The 25,115-nt window shown below is 40.8% G+C and overlaps 1 protein-coding gene across 8 annotated transcripts in view; it reads left to right on the top strand.

Annotated features, from left to right (window-relative positions):
* The first annotated feature begins 112 nt into the window (after nt 1–112).
* The window catches only part of LIN52 (lin-52 DREAM MuvB core complex component), a 62,170-nt gene continuing 37,167 nt past the window's right edge, over nt 113–25,115 (top strand). The window contains exons 1-6 of one of the 8 annotated variants that reach the window (XR_008745592.1): nt 125–314; nt 407–481; nt 637–674; nt 1,151–1,217; nt 2,474–2,557; nt 4,444–6,086. Coding sequence is in view for 7 of the 8 variants with exons in the window: in XM_055794578.1 (XP_055650553.1) it covers nt 296–314; nt 407–481; nt 637–674; nt 1,151–1,217; nt 2,474–2,557; nt 4,444–4,451 (291 nt within the window). In the remaining variant the exon portion in view is untranslated. Of the gene's footprint in view, nt 315–406; nt 482–636; nt 675–1,150; nt 1,218–2,473; nt 2,558–4,443; nt 6,627–10,455; nt 10,491–25,115 lie in introns of those variants that run through there. The other 7 variants (XM_055794578.1, XM_055794760.1, XM_055794387.1 and 4 more) reach the window with 7 other exon arrangements.

Genomic DNA, 25,115 nt, shown 5'->3' with positions numbered 1-25,115 from the left:
CGCAACCAATCGCCGTCAGCAAAGCCCTCCCCCGCCCCCTCCCGCGCCGGGCCGTGGATTGGCCGCCAGAGCTCAGCCGCCCACCGAGCGTCAGAGCCCGGATTGGCCGAGCGGCGCCCGGCGGCGACGCCTCCTGGCGGTGGCGGCGAGAGCGACGCGTGGGGGTCGTGGGCGGGCGGGGGGTTTGTCCCTCCTCTGCCGCGTGGGCGCGGCCGCGAGGGTGGGATCACGTGCTGAGGCGGGGGGGGTCGCGTGTCCCGCGGGCGGCGGCGGCGTGTCACGTGAGGCGGGCGCGATGGCGGCTCCCGCGGACGGTAAGGCGCCGGTAGGCCGCGCCGCTCCCGCTGCCGGTCCCGCTGCCGCCGGCGGGGCCTGGGCCGGGCCTCACACCCCGTCTCTGTTGCAGGCGCCGACCTGGAGGCCTCGCTGCTGAGCTTCGAGAAGCTGGACCGCGCCTCGCCGGACCTGTGGCCCGAGCAGCGTAAGCGCGGCGGGGCCGCGGCCGCTCTGACGGGGGCGGGGGGGGGGAGGCAGCTGCGCAGGCTGGGCCCGCAGGGGCTGGGCCAGGCCGGGGCGGGGGCTGAGTGCTGCCACCCGAGGCCCTCACCCCCCTCACCGTTCGTTTTCTCTCCCCAGTGCCCGGCGTCGCCGAGTTCGCCGCCTCCTTCAAAAGCGTGAGTGAGCGCCGCTGGGCCCCGGCCTCCCCCTGCCCCGGGTGGCAGGGCTGCCCTCGCCTCTTGTGGGCTTTAAGTCTCTGCTCTGTAAAACCTATCTCAGTTATAACGTCAGTATATGCTAGCATGATCCTTTTGGGTTTAGCGTGTCTCTTACATATATATGTATCTCATACCTGGTGCAACTTAATGTGGGAGTTACACCTTGGAAGAAATACATTTTAATCTGTAGGAAATTCCGCTTTTCATCCTGATTTTGGCTTGTGGGTGGGAGCATGTTGTTTTTAACTCAAAAAGTCCAGGGAAAGCTAGAAAACAAGTCTAAACATAAGAACACCTCTACAGAGCACCTGTAACTCTCATATTTTTGCTGTCAGTGTAATGCCATTTGTAGTTTTCAATATGAGATCACACTTCTTTATCTAATTCTAAAAATACACTTGTCTCTGTATGAACATTTGTTTTTTCCAAAACAGCCTATTACAAGTTCTCCTCCCAAGTGGATGGCTGAATTAGAAAATGATGATATCGATATGTTAAAGGGTGAGTGTGGACATTGTGGGTGGGAAGTTTAGTTGCCAATGCAGATGGGAATTTAGTACTCGCTTAAGAGGTTTAAAACACTTCCTCTTTAAACGTCTTGAAGGTGGCCGTGCGGCCTCAGATCTTTAGCCCTCACATTTGCAGAATCTCCAGCTCAGGAGTCTCTTTATCTTGCTAATTTTACACATTTTTCATTAATCCAGTTATCTCCAAGAGAATATTCAAATATCAGTGGCTGGTTGATTTTTCGAGACAAGTATGCAAGAATTAGTTGAGGCAGTGTAACCTTACATATAGTTCAGTTACCTCACTTACCCCTCTCTTGACTGTCGTGGTTTAACCTGGCTGGCAACCAAGCACCACGCAGCTGCTCGCTTGGTGTCCCCCCCACCCAGAGGGATGGGGAGGAGAATCGAAACGGAATATAAAACTTGAGGGTTGAGATAAGAACAATTTAATAATACAAACAGAATAAAAATGAAAGAACAATAATAACAAAAATGACAGTAAAGGTTATAATGAAAGGGTGGGGGAAAAGGATAATAAATGATGTACAATACAACTGCTCATTTTGAGCATAAGTGCAGTGGGTGTCTCCTGTATTTTGAGAAGTGGCATGAGTTTTTTGGTGGCCCTCAGCTGGTCGAACTTGGTGAGCAGCTAGACATATTGATTGACTTGTTCAGAGACTCTCTATGCATGCCTGTTCACTCATACATCCAAGATCGCTAATTGAATGTTAAGGCTGTACGATCAAGTTACAGGAGGGCTAGCTAGCATGCATAATTGCTGCATGTTACAACGAGTAGTTTGCAGTAAACATCCTTGAGCATGCTCTGCCTCTCATGTGAATTCCAGATAAATTGTTACAAAGTGAAAGTGAGACAAATTGACTTGCTACAAGAAATGTGCTTAAACGCGCATTATTCATGTATAGCAAGTCCATTCCTTTGCATACTCTTTTGTTCACATAGCAATGTGAACTTACAAGAGGTTACAAAATATGGGGCAAGTTGCTCATTGCAGTGGTGGCGGGTGACAGTATGGACCAGGTCTGTGGCTGTCTGTTTTAGTAGAGAACACTGGTCTTCTCTTGGTATGTTAAAATTGGGGGTGGCGTCAGTTTGAATTTCAAACATCAAAATAGATCTTGTCAGAAGTATGACTTGAAAGTGCTCTGTGAAGTAGTAAACAGGTAAGCAGTCACTAGAGGGCTGTAGACAGTGTTAAAATTGACACTTTTTCTTTCTTCTTAGAGTTGGGGAGCCTCACTACAGCTAATCTGATGGAAAAAGTTCGTGGTCTGCAGAATCTGGCTTATCAGCTGGGACTGGATGAATGTGAGTGCTGTACATAGATGTAACTGACTGCATTGCAAATCTTCACACTAAAGCGTGTGATCATAGTACATTTGTAGCTGGAAAAGTGTGTTGGTAGATTTGGCAAGTGTCTGACAGTCACAGTTAGTGGCCTTCCAAAACCTGATGAGAGAGCAAGCTTACATCTCCAATTTACAGTTTACCTGCGTGGGGGAAGCATCTTAGCAGAAATAACGAGTGGTCATACGTCAGACTGGTGTTGCCTAATGGCACATAGACTTCTGTTCCTGGCTTAACGTTGCCTTAGATAAATCAGGTCACTTTGCTTAATTTCCCACTCAGACGCTAAATCTATTTCTCAGAATACTTGCGGCAGTACTTCAGCTGAACTTCATGCCCCTGCAGTGAAACTCTCACTTGTATATAGGATTGTCCTGTCACTTAGTGTTCATACTGTTTTCTGCTTATGTAGCTGTTATTTTTTCCATACTCAGTTGTGGCAGAAGGTGAGTACTAAACTTGACCTTCATCCCACTTAAAACCAGCCAGTTTTTATCAGTTTTCTTTGAAGAAGGAGCTGCTTTAATCATGGGATTTAGGACTCTGTTAACAGGTTGATCCAGCTTTGAGGATTTCAAGAGTATTCTGTTTCTTTTAAATGCTACCTGTACATACTGATGTGTAACTTTTCCTGCTTAATTTTACTCTAGCATAGAACTTAGTTGCAGTTGCTCTTGGGCTGCACAGAGCACCAGAAGTTTTAAAACTTACAGGTCTTCCACATTCTTTTCGGTGGATAAGGAAAAGCAGTAATAGACCTTTACAATCTTCCTGACTGTAAACCTAGGATATCCTAATGCTTTCTTTGTTAACAGATCGTTAAGCCTCTTTAATTTTACTAAATTTAGCAAAGTAGAAGTTAAAAGTATAACAATGTAAAACTGTGTCAAATACAAAGATTGGCTGATGACTGGCTTTGTCAGTTAAGTTGTAGGCTTAAATGCCAGACAGCTTTGTCCTGCTAAGTGGGAGTTCGAGCAGAGCCCGAGTTACGTTAAAGCTAACAAAATGGTCGTTTGCTTAGCAATATTTGTTGCCTACATTTCTGTTTATTTTTACTGAGAACAAATAAATAGGGAAAGAAGACAAAGTAAGCGAACAATGAAATAATCTGAGGTCTAACGGTTACAACCTTTAGTCTATAGTAGCAGAAACCTTGAGTTTTCAAGCTTTATGAAAGCTCTCCATGTTTGTAACTTCTTGTTGCTGAAGTGCATTTTCCTTTAAGCAGTAATACATTGAATGCTTTGTCTGTCATAATATAACTTTATCTTAGGAAAATTTTCACAGAAAATTAGGTGCGGAGTTTGAACAGAGCTTCTGAGGACTGGTTTTCCTAATACGGTCTTTAAGTTCTTTTCTTTTACAGACTTAGGTAAGTGAGAGAACAAGAAGAAAAACCCAAAAGATCTGTTCATTAAAGTTAAGGGAAGCTGTGATTTTAGTCCAGAGGTATTGGATTTGATTATGTCTTTGTGTGTAGAAATTTAATAAGTCCCCTTTTGACTCGACTGTTAATTGAAGTCATGATTACAGCGCTGCTGCCCGTCCCCTTCAGGTGGCAGCATGAGGCTTCCCGCAGCAGCCTTGCTGCTTCATAATGAAACCATACCGGTTCAGTCATGGCCTGAAGTTCTTCCTGAGATTGTTTTTGGTGACATAGTTCCTGTTCTGAACGTGCACTGTCTTTTTTAACAGTATTTCCAAACGTTTCAATACGTTTCAAACTGTATTGAGAGTGAGAAACAATTCTGCCTCATTGTGTTAGCAACTTTTCCTTCCAGCTCTCCTCTTCTACATCCTGTCTCAAATCCTTTATATTTTCAAAGACTTCTGTTTTCATCTAGGTTACTGATGAAATGCTGTGCAGGACCAGAGTGATTCCTGGGTGCTCCATGGCAAAACGTATCTATCGAGTGACTTTGTAATTTTGGTGCCAGTCTGTTACTGAACCACGTCACAGCACACTTCATGTTAATTTTGCATTAGAATTCATTAGGCAAAGTGACGTGTGGGACTGGGTACCTTTTGAAAAGTTTTTTCATCAAAGTACTATTTCAACACTGCAGCTGAAATCTAAGCAATGGATTTGATATGATGTAGTTTGATAAATTAATATACTGAATTCAGGCCCTGTTCCTTAAATTCATGTGAACTGTCTTACTATTTTCTCTATATAAGCAGGCCCTTGACAAACTTGGAACAAATGTGTTGAATGCTCTGTCCATCTTTGCTGCTTTCATCTAGGAATGGTTGAATACTATTACCTGGATTCCACATTCTTATTGTATATAATTCCTGAAGTCCCTAACTTTTTGGCCATGGATTTCTCAGTTCCTGTTCTAGTTGCTTGCTTCTCACAGATTTATGTTCTTTACAACTGACTTCTTCCCTCTTTTTTCCATAGGGTTATCTTTACTTTCTATAACCCTGGCTATTTTGTTGAACATCCCATGGCTTCTGTGAATTAAATTAAATTGTTAACATATAACTTAGATTTTCTTTCCAGCTTGTTTGACACCTGGTTTGATTTACAGTTGTCCTCCACTTTTAAAAATAGCCAGTTTTAGGGTCGCTGCTATTTACTGGTCTGCACTTTTGAGCATTATATTCCTGTGTGATTTAAATAATTGTATCTTAGTACAGAGTTCTGTGAAAGTGTTTCTTTATCAGGTGAAACTGGATAGACTTGCACTGCTTGGATTGTAACAATAAGTTCAAAAAACAGTGAACTAGAAACTTCAGAGGTGACTTTTACTGCTAAAAGTCTGAGCTTCCAGCCTGAATGACATTCACTGTATAATGCTAACAGAGCTGGTATTTTATATGGGCATCTGAGGAGTCAGGGTTCTTACCCTCTGTTACGATTTCTGTGCAGTATAGCACATACCTGTTTAGACTGCAGTAGCATTATCTGGTAACACATCAGCCTGAGAATGTGGGATGATAATATCAAAGGAGGCCTTTGACAACTGAAGTGGTTAATGCCATTTTTGATAATGCCAGTTCCCTCCTCCCTGCCTGAGGGTTCAGTCACTTCTTTTTGAATAAGGTAACTGTTGAGCTGTCCAGGCGTGTGTCCAATTCTTCTGGCTTCAGTAGTACCTAATACATTTAGTGTCTATTCAGACAAAATAAATTGCATATTTTTGGTGTTGTTTTACCTTTGCAGTTTAAGAAGGCTTCTGTTTGGTGGATATTTTGCAACTTTGTTATTTCTATTTTTTTTTTAACTAAATGGATAATGCTTTTTAGAAAATATATTTCTGACTGGTGGCTGTATGGTCTCCTGTATTTCCACTTCCCTTTTACTAAGGTGCAGGCCATTAAACTGCCAATAAAAGATGGGGTAGATCACATAAATCAGCATTTCTTATTTGCACCTGTTAATTTGCTGATGACTTTGAACACCTTTGTTGTGGATCAGAAAGCATCTCCAAGGTGATTGTGGGGACTCTCTTCTTCAGCTGTCATCCTAGCATGCTAGTAGGTGGGTATCTTGCTCACTCATGTCTGTTCCTTGCAGAATATTCTTCCGTTCCTTAGCACAGAATTCATCTCAAGGATAGCCTTCCCTGAATGAAGCAGGATTTTTGTAGCATGAGCCAATGATTTAATTTTTTATTTTTTATTTTTACTCTCCTCTTAAAGGATAGGCTATCTTAGATCTCCGGTTTGTGTATTTATTCTTTGCTACAGGGTGGTTCTGGAGTTCTCCAGCAGCTTCCATGCTCAGGACCTCATATCGATAATAATAACAATAATCATAGTAAAATCTTTTAAAAATAAATTGGTTTCAACATCTCTTCCGAGGTCTCAGCTTGTGTTTCCTTGCCTCCTTTTTAAGCTATGCAAAATTCTACCTTGCCCTCTTGCTTGTTACTGCTTTTCTCTTTGCTTTAGTGCTCTTGGAAGAGCTTCTATTTTCCTTCTGTTAAAGAGTTATTTTATTGGTTAAAATACATCAAAACCATGTTTAGTATTAAAGTCCTTCCTTGTGTGGATTTTTTTGTCCCTGTTAATGTGGGTGGGTATTGTAAGGGTGGGAGAAGAGACAGGGCTCAATGAACACACCTACTTTTGGTTCATGTAGTTAGGGTGACTTTGGGAGGTATAGTATCACTGCTGAATGTGAGCTACAGCCAGTGAGTCTCATCTCTGCTGTTGGCAGAAGTCTAGAAAAAGAAAAGGTGTAGGCATATTGCCTTGTTACGGGCTCTTTCACTCCCCATGTCCCTCCAGCTTTGCCTGGAGCAGGGTAGTAAGCACTGCAGAATGAGAAGACCCCAGCTGATGTGGCAAGCAGGTGGGAGGTAGTTGTTACCTGGGAACCCAGTCACAGATCCTGACTCAATGTTTGTGGCCCACAAAGCAGCAAGTTTCAAAACAGTTCGTGTAAATAACTGCAAATCTAGATACCCAGCTCAGTTTTTCCACTTCTATGACCCATTCACAGCAACTGAGTCAAAGCTGACTTTAGGAGATTGTTAAACTCTTGGTTTCATGAGCTAACAGCTCTGGGAAGTACATACGTTGCTAGTAAGCAAACTTAACTTGGTGTTAAGAGGTTTTTATTATCCTTGACTGCGGTTACTTTTAAAGATCTGCTGTGTCATCCCTTTGAGCATACATAGAGAGGTGTATCTGAACTACAGAGAAAAATACATTTTCTTAAAAAAAACCCCAACTGTTTTTTTCCTAAACTTTGGAACAAACCTGTGTGTAAAAGTAACAGATGGGTAGGATGGGGAAGCAGGTAAAGCACCATGTCACCGAAGGAATATGGTTGTCCAGGGACTTTCTAAAGGCCTTGCTATCACCTCCCTGTGAATCTCTGTTATTATTCAGATAACACCTGCTATGACCTGCTATGCTGGTTCAGAAGTCCTAAAATGTGTGTGGGTGTGTGTTTATATCTGGTATCACAACCATGCTTACAAACTCTCTGGCATCAGTGAGATTTTATCTGGCTGCTAAGTTATCGCATTATAGCTTTGATGATATCACTAGTGCAAGACCTCCTGAAAAGCCTGGTCTTTTTAAGCACATATGTTTGTGGAGGTGATGGGACTTTGTGCAGTATCTGCCTTAAATGTTAGAAAATTTGGGATAACTGACCCCATATACGTGAATGCCATTTGTAATTTCCTGGTCAGTGACTTTTGCTAGTCTGCTCTCTTATGTTAAAGTGAATTTTTATTTGGAGTTGAAGCTGTTTTGTGCTTTTCCTCCTGTAAAATTAGGATCGTAAGAATGGCTGTTATCCAGCGTCAAATCCTCACGCTCAAGAGCAACGCGACAGTTACTGAACATGCTCAACCAAGTCTCCCTATTTATAGCCTCCCATAGTTTTGTGTGCCCTGGCTTTCACTGGACTCTAGCCTTTGCTTCTGTTTTCTTTGTGATGCTGATTTGTTTTCCTTATGTTTTCAAGCAAATTAAATACTAAGGGTACAGTGAAAGAGCTATTTGATGCTAGCTATCAAGGGCCCAAGAATTAGACCTGGATGATCTGGGAGGTGTCAGGTGAGCAGCAAAAAGTTGCCCATCTTTTAGCAGCACAGACTGATAAAGGAAAAGTCAGTCAGGGTTTAGTCCGTTAGTGATAATTTTTGTTAATAGGAAGAATGAGTAAATGACTAGGAGTTTTTAGCCTGGAGAGAGACAACTGGTGCAGTATGTGAAAAAGATCTGTAAAACTGATTAATGCAGAGAAAGTGTGAACAGGGAATGGCTCTTCGCTGTTTCTCATAGTACGGGAGTCAGGACAGACATGGGGAGATACTTGCACTGTGCATTAAATTCTGAACTCATCGCCACTGGAGGTTGTGGGCATGGAGTTTATCTCGCTTAATAAATGAGATAAATTATTGGAAGATAAATCCATCAAGAGTGTCCAACTAAGAAAAGTCACCAGTGGTTTGGAAATCTTGGAGATGCAGAAAACTGGGAAAGATTACGAGACAGGTACAGCTATGTGCTTCCCTGCTCTTGTGCTTTCCTATATGCGTTTGCCATTGGCATGTCAGAGTCAAGGTGGTGGACCTTTTGTTTGACAGTGGCTTTTTTTGTTTGTTTATTTATTTTAGTAATAGGCTATACTGCATGGTAGTTAAGCAAACTGCTACCAGAAATCACTGAGGTGTCCCTGTAATGCAGAGACCCTTCCAGAGACAGCAGGAGACAGATAGGTGCGTGAATGAGGAACAGCTACCTTGCTCCCAAGTTAAGCTGTCCTTGGTTGTGAATTGTAGTCCTCTGCAGCCTCAGCAGCCTCTGAAATTTCTGGAAAATCATAAAGGAGTCCTTCTGAACTCCAACCTATTTACAGATTGCCATTCTTTCTCAGATTGGTAGTCTTTGGTTTTTCATTTCTCTCTATGCTGTCTATCGTGATCTCTTGCCTGCAAGTTCAGCTTTTTGTAGGTTCGGAGGGGCAGAGCAGTTCATCTTTTTCCTTAAGCAGGATTTAACTGTAGCATATTTTGAAAAACACATACTAGTTCTGCCTATGATCCTTGCAGGTTACTCTTGACATGGATAATTTCAAAGCTAGGCTATCTCTTCCCTACATGGTAGAATGTGAACTCACTCATTGGGTTGTTGGTTTTTTTGGGGTTGGTTTTTTTTTTAAAATTTTTTGCCTTCCTTTTTTGATGCTGATTGTAGGCAGGTTATGTTTAAATCAGGGGCTCCATCTTTGGTGGACTGAACTTGTATTGCCTATTAAACTGAAAAACAGGGCCTGACAGTTACTAAACTTGAACTTTGTGTAAGTTGTTGAATTGGAATCAAAGTAAGTAAAGGAGGGAGGACAATGTATCTATCCACTTACGGAAACGTCTCTCTTCTGTAGTGGATTGTCTTTTCTAGGGAGTGTCTACAGGTAATGCCGAGAGGCAGCCTTTAGGCTCCATGCAAAACACCTGGACTTCGTACCCAAATAAGCTTGCATCAAAGATGTAATTGATCAGATAAAAATATATCCTGACTGTTAACTACTTTTTCTTTAGTCCTGAGTCAATCAGCAAATGCTTTTTTAAGCTCAGAACCTTTACTTTATGTTTGTGAACATGCCCCCTCCCGCCTCCCCCCCTTCCTGCAGTACAGTTGCCTAGTGCCTTTTCTGATCTGTATATACACTTGTTTGTAACAAAATGTTTCAGATTCTTATATTTGTAGTAAATCAACATATCAACAGGTGTGTGTAAGTAAAGAGTTGTTTAATATTCAGGGTGTCAGTGGGGTGTCTGTCTCAAGGTATCTTCTGAAACCTCTTGGTCCATTTTAGTAAAAGTTGTATGTCCACCCCACAGTCTGGGAAGCTGCTTGAAAAAGTGAACTGGATTGTTTTGGTTTGTGGTTTCTTGTTAGCCAAAATGGTGGTTTAGAATCTATGTAGAAGAGCAGACCCTTTCCTGAACATTAACTCTTTTTCCTTATTTCCTTGGTGAAATAGACTACCTAAAGTGTTGTGGTGGAGCTGGAGAACTGACTTTTAGAGAGGGAAGAAGAAAATAAAGAGGATCATGTAATGTGGATCCAGATCTAGATCCCACAGCAGTAAGATCTCAGTGCCAGTTATTAGAAGGATATAGCAGTGTTCTTAACATCTTGACTGCTGACAAACGAGTAAGGAGGATGCTCACTTTGCCTTTTCTAAAAGCCGGCACCTCCAGAATTATAGTGCTTCTAGCACTAGTATATCTTTATTACTTTGAAACAAGAAGAAAGAAAATATGTTTTGGAGTCACCTACATTGTTCTAAATATGCTTGGCTTGGAAGAGAACATTGTATGCTGAGTCTAGTGCTCTCTATGTCCTTAAACTTAAAATACACGGTTTATTTACTCTTGCAGGATGAGCTGTCCTGCATAGGGGGAAGCAGATTGAGGTACGTGTACTTCAGTTATTTTTGCTCTGCTTAGAATTTTCTTTGTAGCAACTGGTTTTTTTTCTTGTTTCGTTTCTACATTCCCTGCCTTGCTGAATGAATCTTCATCGTGCTTCAGTTTTGCCTGAAAGCATATTTCTCCCTTATTTTGTTATTTAGTACTGTGTTTGGCAAGGACTTTATGCGCAACAGTATACTTCATGTGCTTCAAAGCTTGAAGGCAGAGTTTTATAGCTGGACAACAAAATTATGCTCTTTGGACACTGGATTTCTGTAATATGAAGTTAGCTTAAGGAGTTACTTAGCAGAGTTAGTATCTCCAAGAAAATGTGTCAAATTTTGGTTTGTTCATTTGTGGATTAGGAGATGATCACGGAGTTTTTCAGGAACTACACAATCAGTTGAAATGGTTGTGTTTGTTTCCTTAGTAGGAAAAAATATGGAGGCTCTTTTCAGTTTTCATTCATAGTAATTCTTGGTCCTTATTTGATTGCTTCAGAGAGGTGAAAAGACTGTTTACGTTGTCTGTTCAGGTGTTTATATGGCCCTGTCACTGTGATGTCCAAGCTGCCATGATTCCTAGGTGAAACCTTGGCCTTTCTCCTGATTCTCTTTATACCCTCCTCCCACACTGTACATCTGCTTCTTCATTTTAATGCACAGCGCTATGGTAAGAGATACTCTGCATCTGCAGAGGGACGATGAAATCACCTTACCTTATCCTGCTCACTGGGCGGCTTATTTACAGGCAGGATTCTTCTGGGGCAGCTCCTGTTGGAAGAGCGAGACATCAGAATGCCGGCTTGAAATTGCCATTCATATGTGATCTGTGAATTGGCTAATTTTGACATGTAGGTAGTTAAGAAATGATTACAGTCAGAGGAGTCATGACCTCAACTTTTCATCATCTCCATTGGCTTGTGCCCTGGTTTGGAAGTGAAGAAGGTATAGGAAGTTTTAATTGTACCTGTGTGATTTATCCTCAGTCAGCTCTTTAATTTCTTCTGGCTGTCTGAGGTTTCCGACACGCTGTAAATTTCTCCAACTTTTTCATTATCTGCAATTTCTTTATGACTCATGAATCGGAGTGGAGAGAGAGTGTGGATTTACAGCAGAGATAAACATGTCCATAAAGTCTGTATCTGTGTCAGTAATTGTACTGCTGTCAGTGACTGTCCTGTTTTACAGGTCTCTCTTGGGAGAGGAACACGCTTTGCTACCAGTGTCAGAGAAGTGTTCACTTTGATTTGCATTAACTTGCCAGGAGATTAGGTTGTGATGGTGAGGGTAGAAATTGAGTCTGGACCTTGGCTGCTATTGTTTTTTTTTAAATAAGTGGGTGTGTGGTTGTGTTGCCCTCTCTGTGAAGGAAAAAAAAAAGGAGGTCCAGACTGTTCTTAAATACAAAATCAGGGAGATGCAGTCTACTGATGATATCAAATGTGATACTACCCATATGCATAAATTGTGCATTCTTACCATAAAACAAATGCTGTATCTAGGTAACTGTCATATATGGAAAAAATACTGCATGGATCCTTAGGGTGTTTTCTGTCTGCTGGTGAAGTAGAATAAATATTTCTCTAAGCTTCAAGAAATTTCTGCATCTTCACCTTCTTCCCCCTCCCTTACTCTGAGGGGAAAGTGCTGTTGTGGATTTCGATGGCGAGTACTAATACAGCATCCTAGCCTCCAGGCACTGATGACTCTGCTTGCTGCAGGAGGTATATACTATTGGAGTTTGAGAAAGGGGGAAAAAACCTCTAAAACTCTCCTAAATGTGTCAAAAGTTCAAACTTCTGCAATTTCTCTTTGCTTTTATTTTCTGTTTGATGCCTGTTGTTGATATTTGTGTACGTGGAATCTCCTTTCTTTAGATGATATAGTTTGGGGGTTTGTTTGTGGTTTTTTTTCCTGTGACTTACTAATTTTTTGTCACAGTAATAAGGTAATTATTTTCTCACAGAATTATTTCCGTTATGTCAGGTATGCATTGAGACCACCAAATGCAGTTGATTGAATTTTTCTAAGTCTGCTGGACACCTTTTACAGAAGGGAGATTATCGTAAAAAATGTAAACACCGTGATTGTATAGATAGCTTTTAAATGTGCATAGATGTATGAGTGTTAGAAATGCTAAGATGACATCTGCCATTGCATGGTTGTTAATTCTGGAGCCTGATGTTGGAAATAGCTTTTCAAATGTTAGGCAGCATCCATCTAGCTGGGGTAACGGAGTTTCCAAAGTTAAGTATAAGGTCCATGTGCTAAGTGGCCCAATAGCTGGCAGATTAACTGTGCCCTTAAAACTGCTGTTGATCTTAATGAGTGATGCTCAACACAACAGCCAAATAAAAGCTGAGTTACCATGAGATGCTTTTTACCTGATCTTTATTGAAAGGTCTGTCTTTTTTCCTTTTCTCTTATCTTCCTCCTCTCTTTTTCTATATCCCCATGCCTAGTTTGTGGATCCAATTTTGTTAAAACAAAGGTGACCTGAGTACTTCAACCAGGATGTATGACTTACTTTATTAAAATCAAACCAAACCAAACACACACACACACACCCCCCCAAAAAAGAGAGAAACCCACGCAAAACATTTGTGTTATACCCTAGTATTCCTTCCATAAAAATGTCTTTTCTGAAAGTCCTCTTTGACTCCTATACTTTGTTCAGTAGTAGGAAGAAATGCTGCAATAATTTGATCCTTTCTGGAAAAGAGGAGCTGAATTTATATTGATAAGAGTGAAGGCTGATATAGCTACTTACTAGCTAAGAGAAGGGAGCCTTTTCAGTGTCAGTGGAGAAGAGGAAGAGATCTGATTAATCTGGAGACTAACTGACCAAACTACTTTGAAGACTGAAATCATTCATCTGATCCATCACCGTTAGCTTTTGCAGGATTTTTGCTATGCTACTCAAAGCAGTAATTTGTGCTTTGTGAGGACATCTGGAATATTAGCATTGGTCAGTCAAGCAGTGTAACATGTGCAGCCACCAGGGTGGTTGTGCAGTCTCTGTTGGAAGTTTTCCAGACCTCACTGAATAAATAACTTGAGCAACGTGATCTGACCCCATAATCAATGCTGCTTTGAGTAGGAGACCTCCTGAGCTGTTGTAACCCAAATCATCCAGTGATTTGATGATTCTGTGGTCTAAGATCATTTCTAGAAGTAAGTTCATTCAAAGCTTGCATTCCCCAACCTCAGCTGAACACAGCACCGAACAGCTGGTTCAGCTCATGGGCTTTAAGCAGGAGACCTCAGGTACAACTCCATGGTCTGCCTAAATGTGAGCTACCTGATGAGGAGCTAGAAACACAAGGATTCTTGTATTGCAGTGATGGCTTTCGTGTTTCTTGGGGTTGATGAATGGACTGACTTCTAAATACTTCCATCCACAGAGGTGATGAGTCTATGCAACTTGGGCTGGGGAACCTGTTTTTCTGTGTAGGGAAATGTAGTCCATTCAGTGTCATTCTTTAGGCAGAGGAAGAGAATAGTCCTCAACATACACAGAGGTTCTTGTGTGTCTTGGCTGAAATGAACAGTGAAACCACCATCATCTGTCTAGACAAGCAGGGGGTCAGTGGGGCTTGACGGAGGAGCTTTTAGCCATGAGAGTAAAGGAATGGGCTGTCACATTAAAGCATTTCTACCTGCCACATGCTTGGCACAGAAAGAAACATGACTACAAACAAAATGTTCTTACATTATACTGTCAGAAGCCTATTTTTTGCTACTCTCATTCTGACAGGATAACTTGTAGACTACTGTCAGTGGAGGAATTGAGGATGGGGAAAAGTTTGATCAAGCATAAGGTTATGTGCATTTTTCCATTACGGTTTAAAAACACAGAAATGCCAAACAAATCTCAGGAGATGCTCTGGTAGGGACTCTCAAACCTTTGCAACTGGTCTGTACTTAATATTTAAACTTCTTTCGCCATCTATACTAACCTTTATCCAATTAAAACTTTCTCACTTGTTCTGTGTTAATAGACTGTTTCCTCTGTATTTACAAATATTGGAAAGATGTGTGTATCACCTCTGTCTGAAATGTTTTCCTGTAAATTTTGGCTTGTGGCAGGAGTGAAGAGAGCATTTTCTTCCACAGTGTGGGTAGCTGGACCTATTTGCAGAGCCGCAGCTGATTCTACTGACAATCGCACTAGATTATGGAGACCTTGGATCAGTTTCTGGCACTACCACTGTTCTGCTTGATTGGTTTATTTGCCTTCTCGTGTGTCCCTCCCTATTTCCCTAATTGCGTGGTGGAGTTCACGTTAACTTTCTTTTACAAGACATTGGAAAAAATCACAGATTTTTAAAAAACAGCATATAAAGCCTTTATCGTTAAGTATCCTATCCTGTATGCTGTTTGTTGTTGTCCCCTGCTTGCAGCTATTACATGCCACAGGAAGGCATCATTAGAATATTGTGTATGTCGTCAGTAGAAGTAAAATGAGAATGTGGTGATGAAACAAACAGATCTCAATATCAAGTGCTTTTCAGCCTGGGACCCAAGCAGGGTAACTAAAAAAAAGAAAAGCAAGGTTCGTCTCGGCTGTTTACAGACTTTATATATAAAAATATCTTTATTTGCAAGCAGTGTAAAGGTTAAAAATTACTAGTATGTATCCATACTAATACCAGGGATTATCTGCCTGTTTGGTGGCATGTTTGCACTGCTAGCTCAGAGTCAGTGGAATTACTCAGTATGTAAGGATCAATGTCACTGTTTCATTCAGCAAGCGTTTGTGCTTTGAGAAAGGAAATACACTGTATTTGTCAAATAGACTGAATGTAGGTCGGTGGGTTATTGCTATATTCCTTTTCAGTTATCTGTTTTGAAGCAGGTGATAATGCATACAAGGCTATATGAAAAAATCATCTGGTATTTTGTTGATTTGAGTGGTTTCAGTTGTTCTGAGCATGAAGTCTTCTGGAAGATCAGTAACAGACTTGCCACCTTACCTCTTGCATCCCCAATAAATGCAGCTCTGAACATCCCGGCTGTATAATGTTGCTAGACCAGGTCTGATAGTATCTGTCTCTTATTGCCTCATTAACTTGTGAGCATTAGAACAAGATAAAAATGCCCTAAAGCCTCTTATCTGATGATTGTTGTAACCTTCTGAGTGCCATTAGTTTAAGTTTGCAATCAAATGCTTCCCCTGAGTATAAGGAGCACTGATTAAACCTGAAGTGTCCCCAGAGGCTTTTACAGCTGTCATGGGGGCGGTGGCAGCCCCTCTCCAAAAGGAAGAGGGGGGCTGGAGGTCCCGGTGGGGCGGCCACTCTGCAGACCTCCACGTGGCTGCCCCAGCTGTTCCGCTTTGCCTAATGAATTGTTTTACAAGGAGAGGCTGGATATTGTCATCACAAGCTGCCTTCCCCAGGGACTGAAGCCAGCCTGATAATGACTAATGTTAGTGATAGTAATTGAAGTGTGATGGCTCTCCAGGGACCTGCACACGCGTAGAGCTGTCAGGCACTTGTGGCTGGTACAGTCCCATGAATACCTCAGAAATGCTTTTTAATTGCTTGACTTTCATAACTAGTTCCCATATATCTCCTGCAGAAATACACATTTTATGGGGGAAGGGAAAAAGCTGAGAACTCTGCTATGACCCTGGTTTACACATGTAGTTTACTGCCCTGATGTGTTTCTAATGAGGATGGCTGTGTGTTCTTGCTCCCCTCTGAGGGTCTTGGTGGGGGTCTGCTCAGTGTCTCTGCACAGGCACGTACAACTGATGTCACCTGCACATACCTTTTGTTTTATGTCTAAGCCCCGTCTTCTATAATAACGATCCTTGATGCATGGACATTGTACTTGATTATAAAAGAAGGCAATAGCTTTATTTCAGAATATCAAAGATTTACTGGTATTAATAGCATGGAGGTAATGATAGCTATTTGCAGTTTGTTAGGCACTGAAAACTGGATGTAAGATAGAATAAAACTCTTACAAAAACGTAGCATATCCATGTGTCCCAACAGGACTGGAGTTTACAGCCATGGGCTTTTGGGGGTTTAGGACAGAGAAGTGACTGATCTATATAAAACAGTGATGTTTTTTTTCTCTGAGAATTTTCTGCATTAAAATGGCATTGGTGAATATAGCGGTGAGCTTGATATAAAAATAGCTGGAACAGGGAACTGCACTCCTGACTTCAAGGATAGCATGTTGTGTAGGGGGAGTGTTTTTTGTTGGGTTTTGTTTTGGTTTGGCTTAAGTGCTGTGTTGGGATTGGCAGATGAAGCAACTAATTGAGTTAAATTAATGTTTTCGGCCAGTAATAGCATAGATCATAACATTATATCAATTCAGGAAGCAGCTTTTAACAGGACCATGAGAACTGCCATACTCAGACCAGTACTCTTGTAGTATGTTGCCCCCGACAGCGGACTTTGCCAGGGTGAGAGGTACTTGCTGTCCTGCACAATTGCAGAGGAGCAGGCAAAGGGAGGTTTCTTGCCAACCCTCCCCAACTGCAGTTGGTGTATTCCCAGAAACCTGAAGCTTCTATAGCTCTGTCTATTGAAAATATACCTATTTCTACATTTCTGTGTAATACTTTTCAGGATCTTGTTAAATTTAACAATATAATGTCATATGTTTTTTAATTAAAGAGCTACTAACTTGAGTGCATGGAAGCTTGCATTTCCTCCCCAGCTATATCTATTAGTCTAATAATGTAAGACTTTGTCTCCTTGCAATGTTGCTTTGCCTTTATTTCCTCTTACAGATTTCTTTAGGTCAATTTCATTGTTGCTCTGGGGTTGATGTTTTTTTTTAATTATTATTTCGTTTTCATTAAACAAATCTAACTTTAATGGCTATAAAAGGGCTTCTCATGTATTAGTTGGACCTAGTGTGATACTGTACTGGACTGAGAGCTCTTGTGGCTTACTTTGCTACTTATAAGGCTGGTCTTTTCTAAGAGTCTATAGAGTAAAAATAACAGGTCTCCTCCTCTGGCTTGGTGCTGGCTTGGACAGAGTAAGGGTGAAATTCATGTTGTTGCTACTGCTTGAGGAAGCTGTGAGGGGGAAATGGATTTATTCACAGAGCTGAGTGACCAACACAGGGAGCTTGGAAAAGAGATAGGAAAGAGGAGACCTTGTCAAATGGAAAACATTTTGTTCATCCTAGTTTTTAAGGGTGCTTGGAAGTATATATTTACCAGATACGTAGCAATTGCATAATACTGTGAGATAAAAGGATAGACTGGCTGAAGGTAGGGGTTTTAATACTGGGTTGATCATGAGACTATGGAACAGGTAAGAGATAGGGAACAGAGGTCAGATGGTAGGACAGAAATGTGCAGGGAGGGAAAGGGAACAAACCTCATTTTTTGATACTAAGTCTGATTTTTGTTTCAGCTCTGTATTTAGATGACTCAGTTCAGGCCCCTCTGAAGTCAACATAAAATATCTTAGTAAGTTCAGGATAAGTTAAAATGGATCCTACTAATTAGTTCCAGCCACTTTATAGATCTGAGTGTTGAAAACAGTGTTTTGTTGCTCTTATTCATATGTTACTCTGTAAGTATAAGTCTATTTGGTTTCAGGCCTAAGGGCAATCTTCTGAGAAGACTAGAATTTAAAGAGATCAGTTATTTCCAACGCTTTCAGAGCATCCTAAAAGGCCACTCTAGGAAATGGAGCCAGTAAATGAGACCTAGCCTGAGCTGTGGGAAAGAACTACAGTTTCGAAAGTCACAAGAAAAATTTTGATCATGTGGCTAGGAGGCTGCTTTGAATCAATTTCTGGCCTGAATTCCCTTGTTTAAAAACTGTCTTTTTTAGAAAAAAAAAATAATCCTGCCTCACTAAACCAAATCAATAGTGATGGAGAATTTACTACATACCTATTGCTTACTTCACTATTAAAAATCCTAATTGTGAATTGTTAATCCTAATGTGAATTTGGCCAGGTGCTGAGACATTTTGGATTGTCTCCATCTGTACAGGAGCGTTTTGCTGTGGTTTTTGAGTTCTAGCTGGAGATCAAAAAAGGGTGCTTAATGCCGTTGCCAGCAGAGTAAACATACTACCTCTTCTCATCATATTCATTGCAAGTTTGTTCTTCACCTCCCCCCTCTAGTGAAGTGCTGGCTCTTAGAAATTTATTTTGGTAATAAAACATTACTTTATACTTGCCCATGAAAGCATGTTTGAAGGCTGTTTGTGGGTTCTTTAAAGTGTCCAAGAGATTGTTGTTCCCTGAGCACGCTGCAAACTGGTATCATAATTAAGCCTGATGAATTAACATACAGAAAGTTAAGCTCATAACTTTCAGTGGTTAACTTAAGCTCTTAAAATGTGGAACCAAACCTGTGGTTGGCATGCTGTAATTCAGTTGTCAGTCCCAAAATGTTATGTATTGATGGGTTTTGGTTCTGAGAAAATGGGTGGGTTTATTCTTTCAGAAATTTTATTCTTGCAGAAATTTTTGATCACAATGAGGAGAGAATAAAGTTGTGCTTACTGCTTCTCACAGTTGTAAGTCTTGACAGTAGAGCTAAAGGATACAGTTCAGTTATTTTCCTGTGATTTATGTTACAACTCTTTACTGTAATTGGGGAGAGGGGAATAGGAAACTCCGTGCTGCATAAGTAGAGATTGTCAGTTCATAATTTAATTTTAAGGAGGTATTTTTACTGATGGGTTGCTACAGTGCAGGCGCAGGAGTGGTGGCAACTGAGAAGTGTCTAATAACCAGTTAAACAGATTTTGCTTGGGTTCTGTTTTGAGCACTTGTAGTGAAAGCTGGTGAAGCTTATTGTGATAAAGTTCAGCAGAATATATCTTCTGTGTCGAAATTATTTTACACTGATAGAGCATTTCCTTATGCAGAGCTTTCTGTGCTAGGAGACATATATCCAAATAGCGTTTAAACTGCACAAAGTGCCAATTATTTTGGTGTGAGTATACACTGTCATGTAAAATCTGGCTTTCCAGATATTTGGTGATTTTACAAAGATCTGTTTCATAACTAATACAAGTCTGTCTTTTAAGACCTTGCACAATGTCTCTGAAACCTATCGTTACATTTTAGTTTTTTAGGTTCAGTGGCAATTCAACAGACGTTAGTCCGAAATTGTGACTGTAGGGTTTAATCTCTGTTCTACTGAACCTGGTAAAATCTGATAGCTGGAGGGGAATCTGTGAAGAGCCCAAGTGTTGCAATAAAGTGGTGTTGGTGCCCTTCTCCCGGTGGTCTGCTGAACTGTTATCCTGTGGTAGCTCTAGAGGGCTCTCTGCAGTTGGAAATGTTACGTTTACAATGAATTGCATGACAAAGGTCTTAACAACCTGTTGGTCGTTAAAGAACTCGTAATACTTTTTTTTGGCAAATACTATCCTATTGTCATCAGCAAAATACAGCAAATGCAATTAGTGTCTAATTTTCTCCAGTGTCAATTAGAGATTCTCATTTTTTTTTCTGAATTGTGTTCTGATCTGGGTGTAAATGATTGTCACTTAAGTTACAGCATTTAAGTAGCGTAGGAAATTATTTTTGTGTGTGTGGTTTGTGAAGTTCGTTGTGTAAGTCACTAGAAGTGTGATGTTATCAGCACTGCATGTGTGTGCAAGAAAGACAGGAAATAATTATCCCAGCCTTTATTGTAGCCATGCAGTTGGTTACTGTAGTAACCTTAGAAGTATATGGGCATTGTTGCAGGAGCATTAGAAATAAATGTGTAAGATGGATGACTAGATGAAATGTATTGAAATGGAGAGGATGAAAGTATGAACAGTAATTTTCAGCAGAGTAATAGGCATTTGTCATCAAGTTGTATCAAGTGGCATTTAGAAAGGAAAGAATACCTATATGATACTTCAGGGTTTTATTTCCAAACCCTTCCTTTGGGTGTTACACAGGAACACCAGTCTCAGTTCTGCCTTGGCGCATGTGCAGTATCATGCTGAGTTCAACTGGGAATTCTGTATCAGGCTTGGTTATATTAAAATGCCCTTTAAAATGGTTAGTTTGAAAGTGAGTCAAGTAGTTAAAAGATTGTAATGATGCGTTCTCTGTTATAGTACTAAATTCTATTCTTGTACTGTTTTGTAGTTTTGCTTTTCCAAATGTGTGGTTTTGTACTGACAGTGCATTGCATGAGGGAAGCCGATGGCTTGGGAGGCTGATGGCTTGGGAAGCTAGCGGGTGACATGTGGGGAGTTGACATGTGGATATGAATGCAAGGCAGTTGAGTAGGTAAGCTCTTTCATTGGGTGTGTGTGCTGACATAAGCAGCGTTGTGTAATAATTTCAGTGCAAAACTCTGATGTCTTAAACAGAACCAGAGAAGGAACATCTACTGACATGAATGACAACAGTTTGCATCACCTGGAGGAATTGTCTTTGGTTTCAGAAAGCCAGTGCTGCATTGCTTTCACTTGGTTGTGTTTTGAAAGCTGTGAAGACTAGAAATAACTAGAAATACCACCTGTGAAGACTAGAAATAAGTGCAATGTGATTACAGTTTATATTCTCCAATACTTTTGGGCAGCATGGGTTGGATGTCCATTACGGATGGTGCTGTAGTCTTCTGTATGGTAAGGAACTTATGTATTGAGGGAGTGAAAATAATGTTGAGTTTGGTGCTCAGTGTGCTCCCCAGTAAGGACATGCACGAGTGTCCTGGTCTGTGATGAGTTCTGTCTTGTGTACTCTGCAAAGCCCTCACTTGAAATCAGTTGTGAATTTACAGCTGAAGGGGGAAAAGGTGAGGTATGGCTAGATTGAGGAGGGGAACAGGTGGTTTTACTTTCATTGGTAGCATTTGCAGTTCCCTGAGCAATGAGGGTTGGAGAAACTGCCTGTTGAGAGCTACATCTTGATTAGGTGTTTGGGCCTGTTGTAAAATTCTGTGATGTCTGCCGGCTGTGCCAGTGTGGAAGTCCTTGTGCAATGGAGGAAAGGTACTGAGAAATCTTTCCTGTAAGTTCTTTTTTCCCCTTCTTCTTGGAGCTACTTTTTGTAGTAGGAAAAATTTGCTGAATTACCCTTGTCTGCATAAAACACAAACTAATAACGATTAAGCTATTGATTACTTTTTCAGGCACTGAAAAGATGCTTCTTCCAGGAATTGTTTCCCCATGCCATCCCTGACTGCAAACACCTGCAACACACAAGTTCTGGTCATAGATGAATTTGAACACTCATTCCTCCTAGCATTTTGGATGTATTTATTGCACGTACTATATCTTTTCATGTCTGACCACTGTCATCTGAGAGGAAATCATATCTTTTTTATTTAAGGATATGGGTTGTGCTAGTTTAGTCGAAATGGGGATTTTATATGGGTTTTTATACACTAGTGAAATTTCTGTGTAATGAGATCTTAAGTGAATTAAACCCTTGTATGCAACTATTGAGCTTGTGCTTGCAAATTCAGAGGGTAAACATAGGTGTAGCCAGTTTTAAACTACATAAGATTTTTGTTTGCTTTTTGAAATAATTTTTCAAGTAATTCTGATTGAAGTGAAATAATTTCCGTTAGATACAATATTATGGAGTGGCATACTGAATTAGTGTGACAGAAGTGCTCTCAGTATGTTTAAACATGTTTATGTCTATATTCCATATAACGCTGTACGTTGTTAAACCCTGTCAGTTTTGAGATACAAGTAATGTAGGAAAAAATGAATTAAAAATACTCTTCTGGCTTTGCATCTGCCTGAGGGACATCCTGCTTGCTTGGAGGCTTCAAAAATACAATCCCTATGTTTACTTCCCAGTTGAGCAGTTCAGAAAAGTCACTAAACATAGAGGGGGGGATACAGTGAAAGTTACTTGGCACAAATTTGTGTGGAGAAAAAAAGGAAACAAACATTTTCTATAATCTTTCCTAGTTGTTACATGGTGAAGTAGCTATGGTGGGTAGAATTCAGGTGAACATGAGTTTCAGAGATCTCTGTGCAGCTGAAAGGGATAAAAAGAAAGTGATTTTTCACCAGTGATAGCCTTGAACCTTCAGAGGCCTGTATATAAGCTTTATGTTATCTGAAGCTGTATCTTAATTACCTTAAGATGTATTAAGTGCATGTATAAGTCTTTTCACTTCAAGGTCTGTTTTTTACTGGGTGCTCCATTTCTCTGTTTAAAACAATGGAAAAGTGACTTTTTCATTTGTTTGCTGTTTTCACTTTCTGGTAATCCAGCAGTATCACTGAGCTTCCGTGTCTCAGTTTGAAAGTACAGTGACAGTGTCTGTTGTATTTTAAAATCAGTTGAAATGATTATAGCAAAAGGTTGTAACAGTCTGCAGTTTTCAAAAAGCTGAGCTTCATATGCAAATGCATATATTAGTGTTACCTGGCAGTTGTTTTCATCACTGTTCCGAATGTTTTATTCGGACTTTTAAAAATGCTTCTGTTTTTTTTTTATTGTTATTTTGACCCAGTTTCACCACATGACCTGCTCTGTTTAGAGAACTTTTTTTCAGCCCGTCCACACCCTGAGCCATCAGGATGGTAATTCTCTAGTTGCAAGGGATGGCAATTCCTGCTCTCTGAAGAGCTGGCTTCTGAATGCTCGTGTGAGGTTCTGGCCCTGAATCTATCTATCACGCCAGGGTCACCATAGTGCATTTCCCGGGCTGAAGCTGCAAAGTCCTCAGTCTCCGGGTTGCCTGCTGCTTCCCTGCTAGAATTCACTGTGCCAGACCCATGGCACCCCTGTCTTTCATGAATGGAATTCAAAAAGACACTTACATTTCCATAAATAAATTAGGAATTCAGTGGCTTCTTCCGGCTAATCAGGGCAGGCTGATAAACCTTGCTAGCTGTTTAATAAATGAATTGTGACTGATTACCTATTAATATGGACGCCTCAGGAATTCACCCTGGGGGAAGCAGAGCAGTGAAATAGAGAGGGGCATGGCCCCCTGGGAAATCAGGGCTTCATGTTTGCAGCTTAAATATCTCTGTGAAGTATCAATAAGGAGGTAATTGAATTTTGAACACAAACATGAGCGCCGGATGGATGAAGGAGAGGGGGGCTCTGATCATCTCCTCATGCCCCTTCATACTCCCCTCCCCTTTCCCTTAGAGACCACTCTAGTGAAGATAGATGCTAAATCCATTAAATAAAGATTAGACTCTATCGTGGTAGAAAATGGCAGCTTAGCTAGATCCGTGGGCAAATTGGGACCTTTAGCAATACAGAAAATTGAAATATACATTTTTAACAAGTGTGCTGTCGACACAGTAATAATGACTGTGTGGCTTGTGGGGTTTGCTCACCTTTCAGATCTGCTTTTGTCTGCTTATATCACTTGCTCTTGTTTTGAAAGCAGGCTGCTTGGTCTCTCTGAAGCAGAGAAGACTTAGGGGAAGGAAGGTTTTATTTCCCGCCTTGCTTTCTGCCTTAGGCACTTCTTCTTAGGGTTTTAATAGTATAGAAGATCAGTACTCTTGTATTTCAATATGGAAATAATTAACTTTGGCTCCAGCATGCTCAGTCACACGTCCTGAGAAGTAGTTGGAAATAGTCTAGAGGAAGCATAGAGATGATACTGGAGAGCGAAATGTAAATGTGATTGGGCTTTTTTAAAATGGGGTTTATTCTCTAAGCACATGGCTTTGTTTTTTATTTACTCCAGATCAATTTTTCTGAGTTCTACCATTATAGGAAAGATTAGTATAGGGGTGTGCATTGTAAAATGTCAATGTTTGTTCTTGTCATGCAATAAGCTGTAGAAACACAGTTGAAGTGGCCTTTAATGTGTGACAGTCTTCCTTTATAATGCTGTGCTAGATGCAGAACGCAATCAGGCTTTCATCATAGCCTCCTCGCATGCCCTATCCTCTGCTGCAGAAAGTCAACCGATCCTCCTGGGTTTTGCAGGTAAAACTTCACCTACCTGTACAAGTCGGGGACCAACTGCCATATAAGAGAGGCTACTCCTCTTTTTCCAAGGAAGATGATCATTCTGCATGACAAAATCCAAAATTGTTTCTGTTTAGCGTTTCTTAACAAGAAATGAACCTAAACTAATGTGTTCCTAGGGAAAATTTCTGTTCTTTCCTTCTTGAAATTTTTCTCTTTACTCTAGATATTTTTGAGAATGCAAAAAGGAAAAAAGGATTTATGCTTTGCTGAATTATAGTGGACTGAGATAGTAGTGTAACATGAGGACTTCTGTCTGCTCTTCTGGGACAGTTCCCTGATAACACCACTTAATTTTTTCAGACTCCTCAACTTTTAGCAGTCATGCCTGGAAAACCCTTGATGCTGCATCCTCAGCTTCAGCTGCTAACAACTAAGCCAGCATCGTCTTTTTTGGTTTAGGAAAAACAAAAGTAGATATTAAGTGTAAGAAAATTAATATACATGGGTCCATTCCAGAGACAGTAATGAATGTCCTGGGAATGTCTTGGGTTTCATTAACACAGAGCTGCTACAGATGTGGAAAAGGTTTTCTATCTGTTTCCCAAACTTATCATCTGCTTTCACGTCCCAGAAGTTTACTCACTTGTCTCCTGTCAGAGGTTTTTTTGGTTGGGAATATCTGTATTCTTTCATCCAGCCATGCTTCTAGCAAGGAAAAAAATTTCTAAGCTGGCTCAGCCGCAAGGATTCTCTTTCATGGCGTCGGCACCA

The sequence above is a fragment of the Falco peregrinus genome, chromosome 1, assembly GCF_023634155.1.
Source record: "Falco peregrinus isolate bFalPer1 chromosome 1, bFalPer1.pri, whole genome shotgun sequence".
NCBI classification, from domain to species: Eukaryota; Metazoa; Chordata; class Aves; order Falconiformes; family Falconidae; genus Falco; species Falco peregrinus.
This window is presented reverse-complemented; position numbering and strand designations above follow the sequence as displayed.